Source organism: Macaca fascicularis, chromosome 2 (assembly GCF_037993035.2).
Source record: "Macaca fascicularis isolate 582-1 chromosome 2, T2T-MFA8v1.1".
In the NCBI taxonomy this organism is placed as follows: Eukaryota; Metazoa; Chordata; class Mammalia; order Primates; family Cercopithecidae; genus Macaca; species Macaca fascicularis.
In genome coordinates this window covers 108,538,475-108,554,372 of record NC_088376.1, presented here as the reverse complement: position 1 = coordinate 108,554,372, position 15,898 = coordinate 108,538,475, and the positions used below count along the sequence as shown (strand labels likewise).

At 45.7% G+C, this 15,898-nt stretch overlaps 1 protein-coding gene across 3 annotated transcripts in view; it reads right to left on the bottom strand.

Moving 5' to 3' along the window:
• LIMD1 (LIM domain containing 1) overlaps window positions 1–15,898 on the bottom strand; it is an 89,192-nt gene that overhangs the window by 32,831 nt on the left and 40,463 nt on the right. For 2 of the 3 annotated variants that reach the window (XM_045384994.2, XM_074031912.1), the window contains exon 2: window positions 14,309–14,410. In XM_045384994.2, the coding sequence (XP_045240929.1) occupies window positions 14,309–14,410 (102 nt within the window). Of the gene's footprint in view, window positions 1–14,308; window positions 14,411–14,496; window positions 14,531–15,898 lie in introns of those variants that run through there. The other variant, XM_045384995.2, reaches the window with a different exon arrangement.

Genomic DNA, 15,898 nt, shown 5'->3' with positions numbered 1-15,898 from the left:
CTGGGGGAGGGATAACATTAGGAGAAATACCTAATGTAAATGATGAGTTGATGGGTGCAGCAAACCAATATGGCTCATGTATACATATGTAACAAATCTGCACATTGTGCACATGTACCCCAGAACTTAAAGCATAATAAATAAATAAATAATAAATAAATAACAAAAAACTTTTTAAAATTTTTAGAAAAGAGAATACATTGGATGGGATTAATGGCAGAGTACACCCTGCAAGAGAAAACATTAGTGAATTTAAAGGTACAGCAATAGAAAATGTCCAAAATTAAATGAGAGGAAAAGAATTTTTTAAATAATGAAATGGGCATTAAGTGAGCTGTGGGACAACTTCAGGGTGCCTAAGACTGGAGTAATTGGAGTCCCTAGTGGAAGGGGAGAAATGTAAAGAAACGGATTTCATGAAGACTACAAACCCGCAGATCCAAGAAGCTCAACAAACCCCTAAGCACAAGAAACATGAAAAGTATATCAAGGGATATCATAATCAAATTTCTCCAAATCAATGATAAAATCTTAAAAGCAGTCAGAAGAGGGAAAAACATGTTACATACAGAGAATAGAGATATCAGATTTCTCATTAAAAACAAAATAAGTGAGAAAATAGTAAAAACATAAACAAAAAAAACTTTAAGGAACTCAAAAAGTATCAAGCTAGAATTCTATATCCAGCAAAAAAATACATATTTCAAAATAAAAAAAGCGAAAGAAAGATAAATTCAGATATACAAAAGTTTAAAGAATTCATCACCAGATCAGCACGCGACAAAGAAAAAATGTTAAGAGAAGTCCTTCAAGCAGAAGGAAAAATGGTACCAGATGAAAAAACCGGAATCTAAACAAAGGGATGAGGAGGAGCAGAAATGGCAAATGTATGGACAAGTGAGACTTTTTTCTTATTAGTTAAATCTCTTTAAAACTTTTAGAAGAAAACATGGACATTCTGAATCTTCGTGACCTTGGGTCAGCCAATGTTTTCCTACAAAAAGCACTAAAAACACAGGCAAATAAAGAAAAAAAAAAAAGTAGATAAATTATACTGTATCAAAGATTTAAAACCTTTGTGCTGTAAACAATACCATCAAGAAAATGAAATGACAGTCCACAGAATGAAAGAAAATTTTTGCAAATCCTGTATCTGACAGGAGATTGATACGTAAAACATATAAAGAACTATTAAGACTCAATAATAAAAAGACAATCCAAGTAAAAATGAGCAGGGAATTGAGAAGACATTTTTCCACATAAGACATACAAATGGCCAATAAATGTATAAAAAGATGCTCAACATCATTAATCATCAGGAAAACGCAAATCAAAACAACAATGAGATCCAACTTCACACCAAATAGGATAGTTAGAATAAAAAAAACTAGATAAGCATAAGTGTTGGCAAGGATGTGGAAATACTGGAACCCTCATACATGGCTGGTGGGAATGTACAATGGTAAAGCTTCTTTGAAAAACAGGTCCTCAAAAGGTCATAGTTACCATATGACCCAGCAATTTCACTAAGAGAACAGAAATGATATGTTCACATAAACACCTGTCTAGGAATGTTCATAGCAACATTATTTATAATAGCCAAAAATAAAAACAAGTATCTATCAACTGCTGAATCAATAAAATATGCTACATCATCTATACAAGGGAATAGTATTCAGCCACAAAAAGGTATGAGATACTGATTCATGCTACAACGTGGATGAACCTGGAATGCATGCTAAGTGAAAAAAGCCAGACACAGAAGATCATATATGATATGATTCCATTCATATGAAATACCCAGAATAGGCAAATCTATAGGGATAGGAAGTAGATCAGTAGTTGCTTAGGGATGAGGCAAGGCAGGTGAGGAGGTGAAGTGATGAGTATCAGGTAATGGGAAAGTGTCACCTTTATTTATTCCAACATTTATTCTGTGTTCAGAATTATACCAAAGGTGCTGAAGGGTTATAAGGAGTAAAATCATGATCAGTTAAACCCTGTTCCTATTCTCCCAAAACCGATCATCTAGGGGGAGACAGAGATCCCTGCAAACAGTTTCAATCCAATCATAATTGAAAACACCCTAGGGCAGGCAAATGAACAAGGTACATGTGGGACCCAAGATGAGGGGAGCCGCAATGGAGATGGCATCGGAAGACACTGAAGGGGGAGTGATGTTCACCTGGGTGGTGATGAAGGGTAAGGGTGACAAGGTACAAGGGTAGAAAATGACAGGGGCTTCAGCGCTTCAGGAGGCTGTGGGGCAGCGGGGGAGGGGGCTAGTTTGAAAGAAGATAGGAAAGAAGTTAGAACTAATTTAAGGAATGTCTTAAACACCAGGCAAAAGAACTGGACTACAATGTAAAGGCAAAAAGTAGCTGAAGGTCTCTGAGCTGGAGAGTGGCCTCCTCACTGCTGTGCCCAGAGACCAGACTGGAGGTGACAGCAGTGATCCATGCAAGAGACAGAGATGGTCTGCCCAAAACAGGGCATCTGGGACCCTGCTGGCATCCAAATGCCACCAGTGGTGACCACTGCAGGGCTGCTGCTGACGTGGAGAGGCAGCTGTCACCCTGCCCCTGAACACAGGGAAGGGTCTGCATCCTCTGGCCAGGCGTTGGATTTGCCAGACCCCCAGGCTGGCCCGTGCCCTGTCATGCATCTGGTCCTTGAAAACCCGGCCACAGGATCCACACCCAGCCAACCTCAGTACTCCTGGGAAGAGTCTGGGAGCTCCCATGGTAAGAGTTCACTTCCCCTTTAAACTTTAACTGGCAGGAAGGTTATGTTGGCTTTGAGTCATCAAATCAACAGGATCTTACGCAGCAGATGGTTATGAAGGCTATGGAGCAATGAGGGAAAAGGCATATGATATATCTGTAAGTGGAAAAAGCAGGGCATAAAAGCAAACATACACTGTGATGACAACCAGGCAAAAACGTCTATGCAGGTACAGCATACGTTTTTGGAGGTTCTTTTTGGTATTGAATTATAGGTGATTTTCTTCTTCCATATATATTTTTTGACAATGTGACTATATTGACTAGGTGACGTATAAAGTATCAAAAACAAGAAACTTCATGAGTAATTTCCTATTAATAAGTGAACTCTGGCTAAGAAGATTTAGAGGCTGGGCATTGTGGCTCGCACTTGTAATTCCAGCACTTTGGGAGGCCAAGGCAGGAGGATCACTTGAGCCCAAGAGTTTGAGACCAATCTGGGCAACATAGTGGGACTCCATCTCTACAAAAATTAATTTTAAAAAAATTAGCCAGGGGACTAAAGGGACTGAGGTTGGGGGATCACTTGAGCCTGTGAGGCAGAGGTTGCGGTGAGCCATAATCGTAACACTGCACTCCAGCCTGAGTGACAGAGTGAGACTTTGTCTCCAAAAAAAAAAAAAAGATTTAGGAACAAGAGGCTTTATATGCAGTCCAATACAGTAGCCATGAGCTGCAGGTGGCTACTAAAATAAATTTAAACTTTAATTAATTAAAATGAAATAAAATGGAAAATGCAGTTCCTTAGTCACACTAGCCACATTTCAAGTGCTCAAGAGCCCCACGTGGCCAGTAGCTGCTGTGTTGGATGGTGCAGGTCTATAGGTCAGAGAGAGGCCAGAGGACTGAAGTCCACATGAAGGTCGAGTGGGCTGGTGGTGAGACCACAGCCAACTTCCCAGCTAACTTCATCACATCCCCCAGGATGCTCTCCCTGCACATGCAGATCTCAAAAACTGGGATCTCTGCAGGCAGAGCCAGAGGTCGGCACCGCAACAGGCTCCTTGTGATGGTAACTGACTGACGCGCAGTGAGGGTGAAGGCCATGGATGTGGTGGCAAGCATATACGCAGTGGCTACGTGCCCCTGGGCACGAACCCACTTCCCCACTCACCAGCTGGGCAACCGCTCTGAGTCCCCATGACCTCTTGTGTAAGACGAGTGTGGCTGGAAGGCAAGCAAGGGACACAAGAAGACAGCCATGTGCAGCTTGTGTCTACTGTATTGGACTGCATATAAAGCCTCTAGTTCCTGAATCTTTTTTTTTTTTTTTTTTTTTTGAGACAGAATCTCACTCTGTCACTCAGTCTGGAGTGCAGTGGCACGATCATGGCTCACTGCAATAAATGCATTAAATGTTCCACAGACAGCAGCTCACATTACACTGACTTACAGGCATGGATCCACTGATGGGTAACTATGAGTGCAAACAAAACTGTCGGTGAAAGGAGGAGAGAGGAGGGAAAGGAAAGGGAAGGAGAAGGAAGCTGAAGGGGCCAGAGCCAGGGGCAGAAATGTAAGAGAACAGCTGAGAGACACATGAAGAAGGGATACTCTCAGTGAGATGAGAGGACCACGGAAACCTGAGGAGGGCCTACGGTGCCAGAATACAGTCAGACCTGGGTAAAAGAGTTTACTCCCTAACCCAGGACTCTGGCTCTCAGATGAGGCACTGCGGTGTAACATCTTCCTGCTAATTACAATGTGATGCTCCTGTCGTATCGGAGCTGCTCTTCGTTCTCCTCTTAGACTGGAGAAGACAGATGACACCCTGGGCACCACCAAGTATCACCCTTGGTCTGGGACTACCACAGGGGAAAGGTGCAGACTTCCAACAAAAACCAGACATGTGCAATATCAGGAGCTTATGATGGAGACACGGCAACAGAAGGTATAGGTTACACCAAAGTTAACCTCTACAATACACTGCAAAACCCTCAGATTCTGTTCAGACGATAGGAACAAAGGAGTCTGATGGTCTCCCCTGTCAGGGACTTCCTGGCCTCTGACTGAACCAGCAGAGTCTGACCTGGGAAACCAGGTTTGGCCCCAACTCCAGTGCACTAGCAGAACTAGGCTTACAGGAGACAGACACAAGAGACCCTTTGATAACCAAAGCAAGGGGCCCCTCCACTCTCTTCTGACCCCTGCGACCCTCTGGCTAGCTCCAGCCTCTTTTGGTTGCTTCCTGATCTTTCCCGTGCCCACTGATTTCCTTTAGCATCTGCCCACTCTTCCTTTCTCATGTTCTTGATCTTCAGCTTTTTCCTTAGGTCCTGCTGACTCATTCAGCTCATACAGAACTGCTGAATATGATGAGAAATATTGGGACAATTCAACAGCTCAGAAATTCGGGGATCAAAGCCCTTAGTCCATTTCTCTACTTTGGGTGCATCCCACTATTGAATTCTAGCCCCCCGTTCCCAGCCCCAGGCCACTCCTGCACTCACAACTCGAGGGTGGCCAAAAACCCAGTCTCTGTTGTCACACAACCCCAAGGCAGCTGCTGAACCTGAAAAGGCAAGGCAAGGGCCCATGGCTAGAGCCCGGCTCCCGTCTTTGGCAAATACTCTCTCTAAGCAAAGGTAATTTAACACAGTGGATAACAGTGAGAGCTGCGGATCCATGGGTCTTGGGTTCAAGTGCTGACCACACCACTTAACAGTGACGTAACCAACCACAAACTAAACTCCCCAAGCCTCAATCTGTACATCTTAAGTTAAGAGTAACAATAATAATGAACGCTGAACTCACTGAATTGTTACAGGATTTAGTGAGCCGCCATGGGCGGAGGAGGGCTACATGGTGTCAGGCTCACAGTAAGCTGGAAAGCTTACCTATAAATTATCTGTAAATACCGCGGTGACTGTTTTACAGAAGCAGACCTGCATGAATTAAAGGAAGACCTCCCTAGTTCAGGCTTAACTAATTCAAAATGTGGAAGCATTTTCAGGGGCTGGGTTGATGAGGTCATTTACAAAGTCAACAAAAAAGGGAAAGGATTTCAGATGCAGTATTTAGACTGTAAGAAAAACAAAATAGCTGACAAGAACCCTCCAGTTCAGAGGGCTGAGTCAATCACCAAGCACTTATTCATTTGCTAAGAACCTCTGTTTCACAACACTAGGCTTGGTCCTAATTGTTTTACCTATCTCAAGTAACAAAATGGCATTTTGTGAGTGTTCTAGATGCAGGCTTTTTACTAAGAAAGGCTTTCTTCCAACTGGGTCTCAACAAGTGAGATTTTACTATAAATCCCATCCGCAATCTTCAACAGGCATGGACATTCGGTTTTTGGAAGGTGAAATGAGCAATGGTATATACTCTTAGTTTTGCTTTTTCTCCCCACTAAGGCATGGCTGGCAGGTCACAGTGCATTTTGTACCCAGGAATATAAACAGTAGGTTACACCACTGCAATTCATTCTGGCCTTGACTTACACATCCCAGCACCATCCCAAGTGGACCCTGTCTGGCCCTCTGCAGCCTTCCACTGAGCTCGGGCCTGCACTGGGCATAATTTCTGTCAGCTGTGGGACTGGCTGCTTCCCAACTTCCATCCCCAAGGTGGGCACCCCCATGCTCCATGGGCTTCTGGCGGGCAGCGTGTATTTACCTAGTCCATCATTTTCCATCTTATATCATCAAAAAACTAATAGGAATCATGACAATGACATGGCAAGCAGGTTTCACCTGACTGTAGGATGGAATTTGTTTAGTCTATGAAATGAATGTCTTACTTTTAAACCTTAGTCTGCCTGGAGTGAGGACACAGGACCTTGCCTACTTCTCCCTCACAGACCATTCTTTTTTTTTTTTTTTTTGAGATGGAGTCTCACTCTGTTGCCCAGGATGGAGCACAGTGGCGCAATCTTGGCTCACTGCAAACTCCGCCTTCCGGGTTCAAGCGATTCTCCTGCCTCAGCCTCCCAAATAGCTAGGATTACAGGCACGTGCCACCACACCCAGTTAATTTTTGTATTTTCAGTAGAGATGGGGTCTTGCCATGTTACCCAAGCTGGTGTCAAACTCCTGACCTCAAGTGATCTACCTGCCTCAGCCTCCCAAAGTGCTGGGATTACAGGCTGAGCCACCATGCCTGGCCTCACAGACTATTCCGGAAGGTGCTGAGAAGTCCACTCAACCCCACATGTCAGCACATTGTTCCTCCTCTCACATTGCTGCTTCTGAGGCACAGGTGGGCGCCAGCCTCCCTCAGACAGGCCACTTGACACATAAGTGGACACAGCTGCCAACAAAGGCCACTCCTGACCTCTCCAAGGACCTCCCTCCCACTCCAGGGTGTGCCAACAGCTTCCTGAGAGCATCCAGAGCCAGTGGGGGCCATGGCTGCCTGGGGTGGATAGAACCTGAGAGGGGAGGAGGGAGACCCACAGCACTCATCTCCACGGCAACCAAACATTCCCAGCCCAAGGAGCACAGCAAGAAAGAAGGGAACTTGAACAAACCACACAAACGCCCACACCACAACCTGATGCTTACTGCTAGCACGAACACCAAGGAAACAATCCCACAGAGGGAAGGAAAGATGCTGCACGAAGATGCTGGCTGGGGCTGTGTGTAACAACCCACAAGCCAGCCATGAACAGTGGCACGACTCAGTCGATCACCAAGTAACTTAAAATTACTATTATGAACTATGACATGACGTTAAATTAAAAAGGATACAACACTGTTTATATACTATGATCACAACTCTAAAAAGTGTTATAAATTTGGAGAAAAACTGGCAAGGAAAACATAAAAGTGACAGTAGCTGAGCTACAACGCTAACGTAACAGGTTTCTGTCTTTAAAATTTTCTTTGCAGCGGCCAGATGTGGTGGCTCACGCCTATAATCCCAGCACTTTGGGAGGCCAAGACAGACAGACTGCTTGAGCCCAGGAGTTCGAGACCAGCCTGGGCAACATAGCAAGACCCTGTCTTTACAAAAAATAATAAAAAACAGCTGAACATGGTGGTGCATGTCTGTAATCCCAGCTACTCAGGAGGCTGAGGTAGGAGGATCGCCTGAGCCCAAGAGTTCAAGTCTGCAGTGAGCTGTGATCACACCACTGCACTCCAGCTTGTACGACAGAGCAAGACCCTGTCTCAAAAAAAAAAAAAAAAAAAAAAAGATAAAATTGTTCTCACAGCTTTCCCCATTGCTGCTTCTTATCAGTAGATGGGGAAATGTGCATATCCGTGTAAGGGAACCTGCCTCGGTGCCTGGGAGAACCTGCACGTAGCCATGTACGCAAAGGTTTGCCTGGATCTTGGTGGAACACCTTGTAGGCTTCCAGAACACAAAAGGATGCATGGCTATCTCTCATTCACCTCCCTATTCCCCTAGGAGCCTGTCACCAGACAGTGTCTTACCTCTAATGAGGTATGGGGATTTCTGCCTGCCCCTCAGAACAGAGCTGTGGGCTCTGAGATCACTTAGCTGCAGTCTAAAACTGCTTCTCAAAATCCCACTTGTGTGGTAGTCATCAGCCTCTTTTGCTTCAGTGTCATCCTCTGCAGTGTATGGGACAAGGATCCACGAAGATGGTACGTTCGACATATTCGTTGTGTTGCCTATGTAAGTAATAAACAGCCTGAAGTAACAGAGACTTGTTGTATCTTTATTTTTTTTTTTTTTTTTTTTTTTTTTTGAGACGGAGTCTCGCTCTGTTGCCCAGGCTGGAGTGCAGTGGCGCGATCTCGGCTCACTGCAAGCTCCGCCTCCCGGGTTCACGCCATTCTCCTGCCTCAGCCTCCTGAGTAGCTGGGACTACAGGCGCCCACAACCGCGCCCGGCTAATTTTTTGTATTTTTAGTAGAGACGGGGTTTCACCGTGGTCTCGATCTCCTGACCTTGTGATCCGCCCGCCTCGGCCTCCCAAAGTGCTGGGATTACAGGCGTGAGCCACCGCGCCCGGCTACTTGTTGTATCTTTACCAAACCAGTCAGGCCCTGGACTTGCCCTGTAAATGTGTGTAAGCTTAACAGTATCCCAATACTATGTTTTAATGCAGTACCAATGGACCTCAAGAAGTATGTGTATATACCAACAGATACCTCCATATGCCATATGCTATATATAAAAATATAAAATATAAATAAAATATATATAAATAAATATAAAATCTGGCTTTACATACTATATACAGTGTTTTAAACTAGATTTTCATAAATGAAATGGGAAAATAGAAAAGATACATATACAAATATGTTCAGAAATATACACACTAACCAGACTCTATCAATAAACAAAATAAGATAAAGAACAAAGAAAACACACTTCTTTTTGCTTGACTTGGTGGAATTAATCAGAGGAGGGAGAACCAGAAAAACAGGGAAGTACAGGTGAGCAAAGATTCAAGAGAGCTGGATTCCACGCCAGCTCCATAGCCAGGTTTTTGACCTTGAGAAATTCTCTTTCCCTGTCTGCCCCCATTTTCTCTTCTAAGAAGGAGGGGATGCTCTAGATGCACCCAGACCGCCAGCTGTGCCATCTCCATGGTATTAAGGCTCACAGAGACACTCGGGACCTGCAGAGCTGAGACATAGAGCTCCCGGGTGCCTCCTTCTGCTGAAAGCTGAGGTAAAGGGCAGCAATCTGGTAACTGAAAAAAGGCAAGTCACCTCCAGTGTCTAAGAGAAGCTGCTGAGACACATGCCCAGTCTCCAACATTCCAACTGTTTTTGGAACTGGAGAGGAAGTGGGACATTCACACAGCAGGAGGGTGTGCAGCCCCAGGGCAAACAGCAGTGCTCCTATACTCACTTTTTGACAAAATCCGAATCCTCATTCCTTCAGCAACTCTGTTCTAGGGCCTGGTTTGCTGGTAATGGATCCACAGAGAGTGCAGTTCACCGTCTATGTAATAACACCAAGGGTCGGATATGGTGGCTTGCACTTGTAATTCCAACACCTTGGGAGGCTGAGGCAGGCAGATCACCTGAGGTCAGGAGTTCAAGACCAGCCTGGTCAACATGGTGGAACCCTGTCTCTACGAAAAATACAAAAATTAGCTGGGCCTGGTGGTGCATGCCTGTAGCCCCAGCTACTCAGGAGGCTGAGAGGCAGGAGAATCGCTTGAACCCAAGAGGCAGAGGTTGCAGTGAGCCGAGACCGCGCCACTGCACTCCAGCCTGGGCAACAGAGTGAGATCTGTCTTAAAAACAAACAAACAAACAAACAGAACAAAACAAAACAAAACAAGAAAGGAGAGTGCACCAAATTCAGGAGAAGTCTCTTCCTGCTAAGGAAACAAGGAAGGCTTCCTGGAAGAGGAGGCATTTGAGCTGAGTCATAAGACTGGACAGACAAATGTATTAAGTGAATGGGGAGAGGCTATTCTAGAGAACAATGTGATCAGAGGCATGGAAGTGAAAAAGAGAAATTCAGTTTGACTGGAATAGGAAGCAGGAAGTGATAAGACAGGGACAAGACCACAAAGGCCTTCAGTGCTAGACCAATCAAAAACTAAACCAGATCTGTCTTCCTTAAGTGTCTGTGCTTGTCACAATTTGAAGAAAGAGAAACTCACTCCATTAAGAAATAGACAGTCACACAAGCAGCCATGGGTGGAACCCACAGACTCATCTGTAATGGGTTGAATGTCTACGTCCCCCTAAAATTCCTATGTTAAAATCCTAACCTCTGGCCGGACACGATGGCTCGTGCCTGTAATCCCAGCACTTTGGGAAGCCAAGGCGGGTGGATTACCTGAGGTCAGGACTTCGAGACCAGCCTGACCAACGTGGAGAAATCCCATCTCTACTAAATATACAAAAATTAGTTGGGCATGGTGGCGCATGGCTGTAATCCCAGCTACTTGGGAGGGTGAGGCAGGAGAATCGTTTTAACCCGGGAGGCGGAGGTTGTGGTGAGCTGAGACCGCGCCATTGCACTCCAGCCTGGGCAATAAGAGAGGAACTCCATCTCAAAAAAAAAAAAAAAGTCCTAACCTCCAAGGTGATGGGATTAGGGGGTAGGGCCTTTGGGAGGTGATTCTCATGAGGTGGAACCCTCAAGGAATGGGATTAGTGCCCTTATAAAGGAGATCCCAGAGAGCTCCCTTCCACCATATGAGTACCCAGGAAGCGGGCCCTTAACTGACACCTCATCTGCCAGCACCTTGATCTTGAACTTTCCAGCCTTTAGAACTGTGAGAAATACATTTCTATTGTTTATAAGCCAACCAGTGTATGGTACTTTGTTATAACAGTCCAAACAGACTAAGATGCTCATCAACTGGTTTTCCCTCACCAACAGCTTCCCTAATTCAAATGGTAATTGCTTGAGGTGGAAAACAGCCTCTCCTTAATATTTATTTTCTTTTTCCTGAAAAATAGAGCAAGTATTGAGAAACCGTTGCAGGAGTCAAAGGTCAAACATAAACTGTAAAGAAAGATCTGATACAAGCAGCCAAGAAACAAGAAAAAATGCTCAAGGGCCAGGTGTGGTGGCTCATGCCAGTAATCCCAGCCCTGTGGGAGGCTGAGGTGGGAGGATCACCGGAAGTCAGGAGCTCAAGACCAGCCTGGGCAATACAGCGAGACCTCAGTCTCTACAAAAATTTTAAAACATTAACTGGGCATGGTGGCACATGCCTGCAGTCCCAGCTACTCAGAAGCTGAGGCAGAAGGGTTGCTTGAGCTCAGGAGTTCAAGGCTGCAGTGTACTACAATTACATCACTGCACTCCAGCCTGGATGACAGAGCGAGACTCCATCTCAAAACAAAACAAACCTCCACATCATCAACGATCAAAGAAATGCAAATCAAAACCACAGAATGGCCATTACTAAAAAGTTAAAAAGTAGATGTTGGCAAGGTTATAGAGAAAAGGCAATGCTTATACACAGTTGGTGGGAGTGTAAATTAGTTCAGCCACTGTGGAAAGCAGTTTGGAGATTTCTCAAAGAACCAAAAATAGAGCTACCATTTGACCCAGCAATACCATTACTGGATATATATACAAAGAAAAGTAAATCTTCTACCAAAGATACCTGCACTCGTATGTTTACCACCACACTATTCACAATAGCAAAGACATGGAATCAACCTAGGTGCCCATCAGCAGTGGACTAAATAGAGAAAATGTGGTACATATACATCATGGAATACTACACAGCCATAAAAAAGAATGACATTATGTCCTTTGCAGCAACATAGAAACACAAGAAACAGAAAACCAAATATTGCATGTTGTCGCTTAGAAGTCGGAGCTAAACTTTGGATACACACAGACAAAAAGATGGGAACAATAGACAGTGGAGACTCCAAAAGGAGGGAAGAAGAGGAGGGGAAAAGGGCTGAAAAACTTTCTACTGGGTACTATGTTCACTGTCTGGGTGACAGGACCAATAGAAGCTCAAACTTCAGATTCACACAATATACCCTTGTAACAAACCTGCACCTCCTGAATCTAAAACTAAAATTAAAATGTAACTAACAAACTAAATAAATAAATAAAAGAGGGCCTAAACACAGCTCCCATACAGATAAAATACAAACATGTGCCCAAGGCTTTATTTAACTCATCAATTAATAAATGAACCAATAAGTGGTATAATTGGGAGAATTCAAAGAACCATAGACCATCAGGAATGTTGAAATCAATTTGCTTAATAGATTGCAAAACTGGTCAGTCTCCACAGGGCAACAGTCATCAACTGCACCTCCACCGGACAGTCTGCATTGCTATAGACAAGAATCGTGTTTGTTACCATCAATATTCTACAACTTACAGAGTGCAACACAGCTCAGACAAGGAAAGTCCCCTAGACCCAGAGAATTCGATAACCAGACCACTCCTAGATTTCCACTGCAGACATTCACTAGGCTTTTTGATTCATCTCAAAGTCTTTCCCTACATAGGTGAACATTGAACAATGGGTAAACCATAAACTCTCAGGCATGTGTTCCAGGGGAAATTGCAGTGAGGACTGAAGCGTGAGGTTCAGAACTCAGGCATCTGCCTGGACCATGAAGGCTCAGCAGGTTAGGAGGCCACTGGTTAACCGTGTGCACTGGTTAAAACTTTATACTGAGAATTAGGATCTCTGGCTGTGAACAAGTTCTTCCCCTTCCCTTCTCCAGGAGGATCCAAAATGAGGAGCCCCAAACTAATGGTGGTCAGCCCTGACCACACCCTGGAAGAATCCGAGAAACTGTGAAAAAATACACTTGCCCCTCTTGGGTGGATGAGGTGGCTCACGCCTGTAATCCCAGCACTTTGGGAGGCCGAGGAGGGTAGATCACAAGGTCAAGAGATCAAGACCATCCTGGCCAACATGTCTCTACTAAAAATACAAAAATTAGCTGGGCGTGGTGGCGCACACCTGTAGTCCCAGCTACTTGGGAGGCTGAAGCAGGAGAATCGCTTGAACCCAGGAGGCGGAGGTTGCGGTGAGCTGAGATTGCACCACTGCACTCCAGCCTGGCAACAGAGGGAGACTCCATCTCAAAAAAAAACAAAAACACACTTGCCCCACTCTAGGAATTCCAAGGGTGATGCCCTGGCCCCACCCTTGATTAGCAGAATCAGAGCTAAATCCTAATCTGATAGGATTAGCTAGGAATCTCGCTAATCTGATTCTGCTAATCAAGGGTGGGGCCAGGGCATCACTGGGTTTTAAAGTCTCTGCAGGTGATTCTAATGAGCAGCAGGATTGCAAACCACGAGGCCAGATGGTAAGAAAGACCCCTTTGTCCCTGACACCTGGTGACTCTGCTGTAATGTTCCCTTTTAGTTGAGAGCTGCTAGCCTCAGGATAGGATTGAGAATATAGGCAGGACATTTTCTAAAAATACTCCTCAAAATTAATATTTGATAGAGACCAGAAAACAAGCACAATCCATAACTTGGTCAGACTTGGCAAGCACGCAATGTGTTAGAATCTTCCACAGGGAGCTGTTGCCATCCATTCAATCCAGACTCCTGATGGGCTGCCTGAATTATAATGCACGTACTGCAGTATAAAGATGCCCACAGGTGTGTGCTAGGTAGGCACCAGCACACGGGTGGCATGCACACACACCTCATGCTCATACAGCAGCCTCCGAATCCAAGATGAGGTGAGGAAGTTGGTTACAGAGTAATAAAGGCCCCCCCACCTCACTCTGGGATAGCTGACTGACTCATCACTTTTGGTTGGCTGGTCCCCACAGTGGGGGAGAGAACTGACAAACAGGGTAGACATGGTGAATCCCAGCACTTCCTCCCAAATCTTCTGAAACCTCTTCCTATGTATTTCAAACCTGATGTGATTAGGGATCACTCTGAACTCGTTCAACTTATCACCGGAATCACAGGCAATCTTTGGTATTGTGTGAAGTCACCGTGCCCTGATCGGCCTCTGGTGGTGGTAAGAAACCCTGCTGTAAAAGACACTGTCTGGCTTTTCTGTGGGGCTGAGGAAGGCCATGGACCAACTGTCTCCTGAAAGATGATCTTCTCTCTCCTCCCTTTCTCGGTCCCCATGTTCCTTACCCATCCCCCACACACCCGACACCCACACCCACACTTACTGCAAGCTGCACAGGTGAAGCATGTGTCGTGGTAGAGGTTCCCCATGGCCTGGCAGGCCTGGCCAGCCCCAAACACCCCTTTGCTGCATTTCACACAGGCTCCTGCAAGGACAAGAGAAACATCAGTGAGTCAGGAGGGAACCAGTGAAAACTGAGTCATAAAAAAGCCAATGAACAAAGCATCATACCATCCCTCCCCATGGCCAGCCCACCACCAAATCCAGTGGATGACTCATTTGAAGTGTCTTTCCCTCCTTCTCCCTCTGTCACTCTTTTAACTGCAGAAAACAGCTACCAGGCTGGACTTCCGGTCCCACTTTCCCTGCCCCACTGTTATGCTAATGTTCAGAATACCTGGGCTTGGTCAACTCCCTCCCTCACCCGACCCAAAGCTTTCGGAAGGTTCCCACTGTTTATAAGACAGTTCACAAAGATCGCACCATCACTATAATATGCCAAGCATGCAGGCTGGGCAATTTCTTTTTTTCTTCTTCTTCTTTTGAGACGGGGGTTCTCGGTATGTTGCCCAGACTGGTCTCGAACTCCTAGGCTAAAGCGCTCCTCCCGCCTCAGCCTCCCAAAGTGCTAGGATTACAGGTGTGAGCCACCATGCGTGGCCAGACAATTCTAACTAAATTATTTCCTTTATTTTTCAGTTGGAACCACCAACTAGGATTTAGTAACTTCAAGTTTTACAAAAAGTATATAACACCCCAAGCCCCGGGTTTGTCACACTGCAAGCAAGTGCTCTTCCCTGCCCTTCCACCAGCAGCTCCTCACTCCCTAACAAGTCCCACAGGGTCTTAGCCCAGACTTTGCTGATGAGCCCCTACCTAGTACATTCTACTCCTGCCCTTCTGTTCACTCAAGTCCTGAGGCTTTCATCTCAGCCTGCTCCACGATTCCTTCCTCAGCCTCTTCAGCTCTCTGACTCTGGGGGCAACATGATGAATCAGAAATTTAAAGAGCCAGCCAGGTGTGGGGGCTCACGCCTATAATCCCAGTGCTTTGGGAGACCAGAGCAGGAGGATTGCTTGAGGCCAGGAGTTCAACACCAGCCTGGGCAACATAGGGAGATCATCCATCGAAAAGAAGGGAAGGGGAAGGGGGGGAAGGAGAAAAGGAAGGGGGGTGGAAGGGGAAGGGGAAAGGGAAGGGGAAGGGGAAGGGGGGGAAGGGGGAAAGGGGAAGGCGAATGGGGGGGAAGGGGGAAAGGGGAAGGGGAATGGGGGGAAAGGGGAAAGGGAAGGGGGGAAAGGGGAAGGGGAAAGGGGAAGGGGAAGGGGGGAAAGGGAAAGGGGAAGGGGAAGGAGCGGAAGGGGGGAAGAGAAGGGGGGAAGGGGAAGGGGGGAAAGGGGGAAGGGGGGAAAGGGGGAAGGGGGGGAAGGGAACATTTTTTGAGACAGAGTCTCACTCTGTCACCCAGGCTGGAGTGCAGTGGTACAATCTCAGCTCACTGCAACCTCCACCTCCCGGGTTCGATTCTCCTACCTCGGCCTTCCAAGCAGCTGAGACTACAGGCGCGCACAACTAAGCCCAGCTAATTTCTGTATTTTCTTTTTTTTTTTTTTTTGAGATGGAGATTCGCTC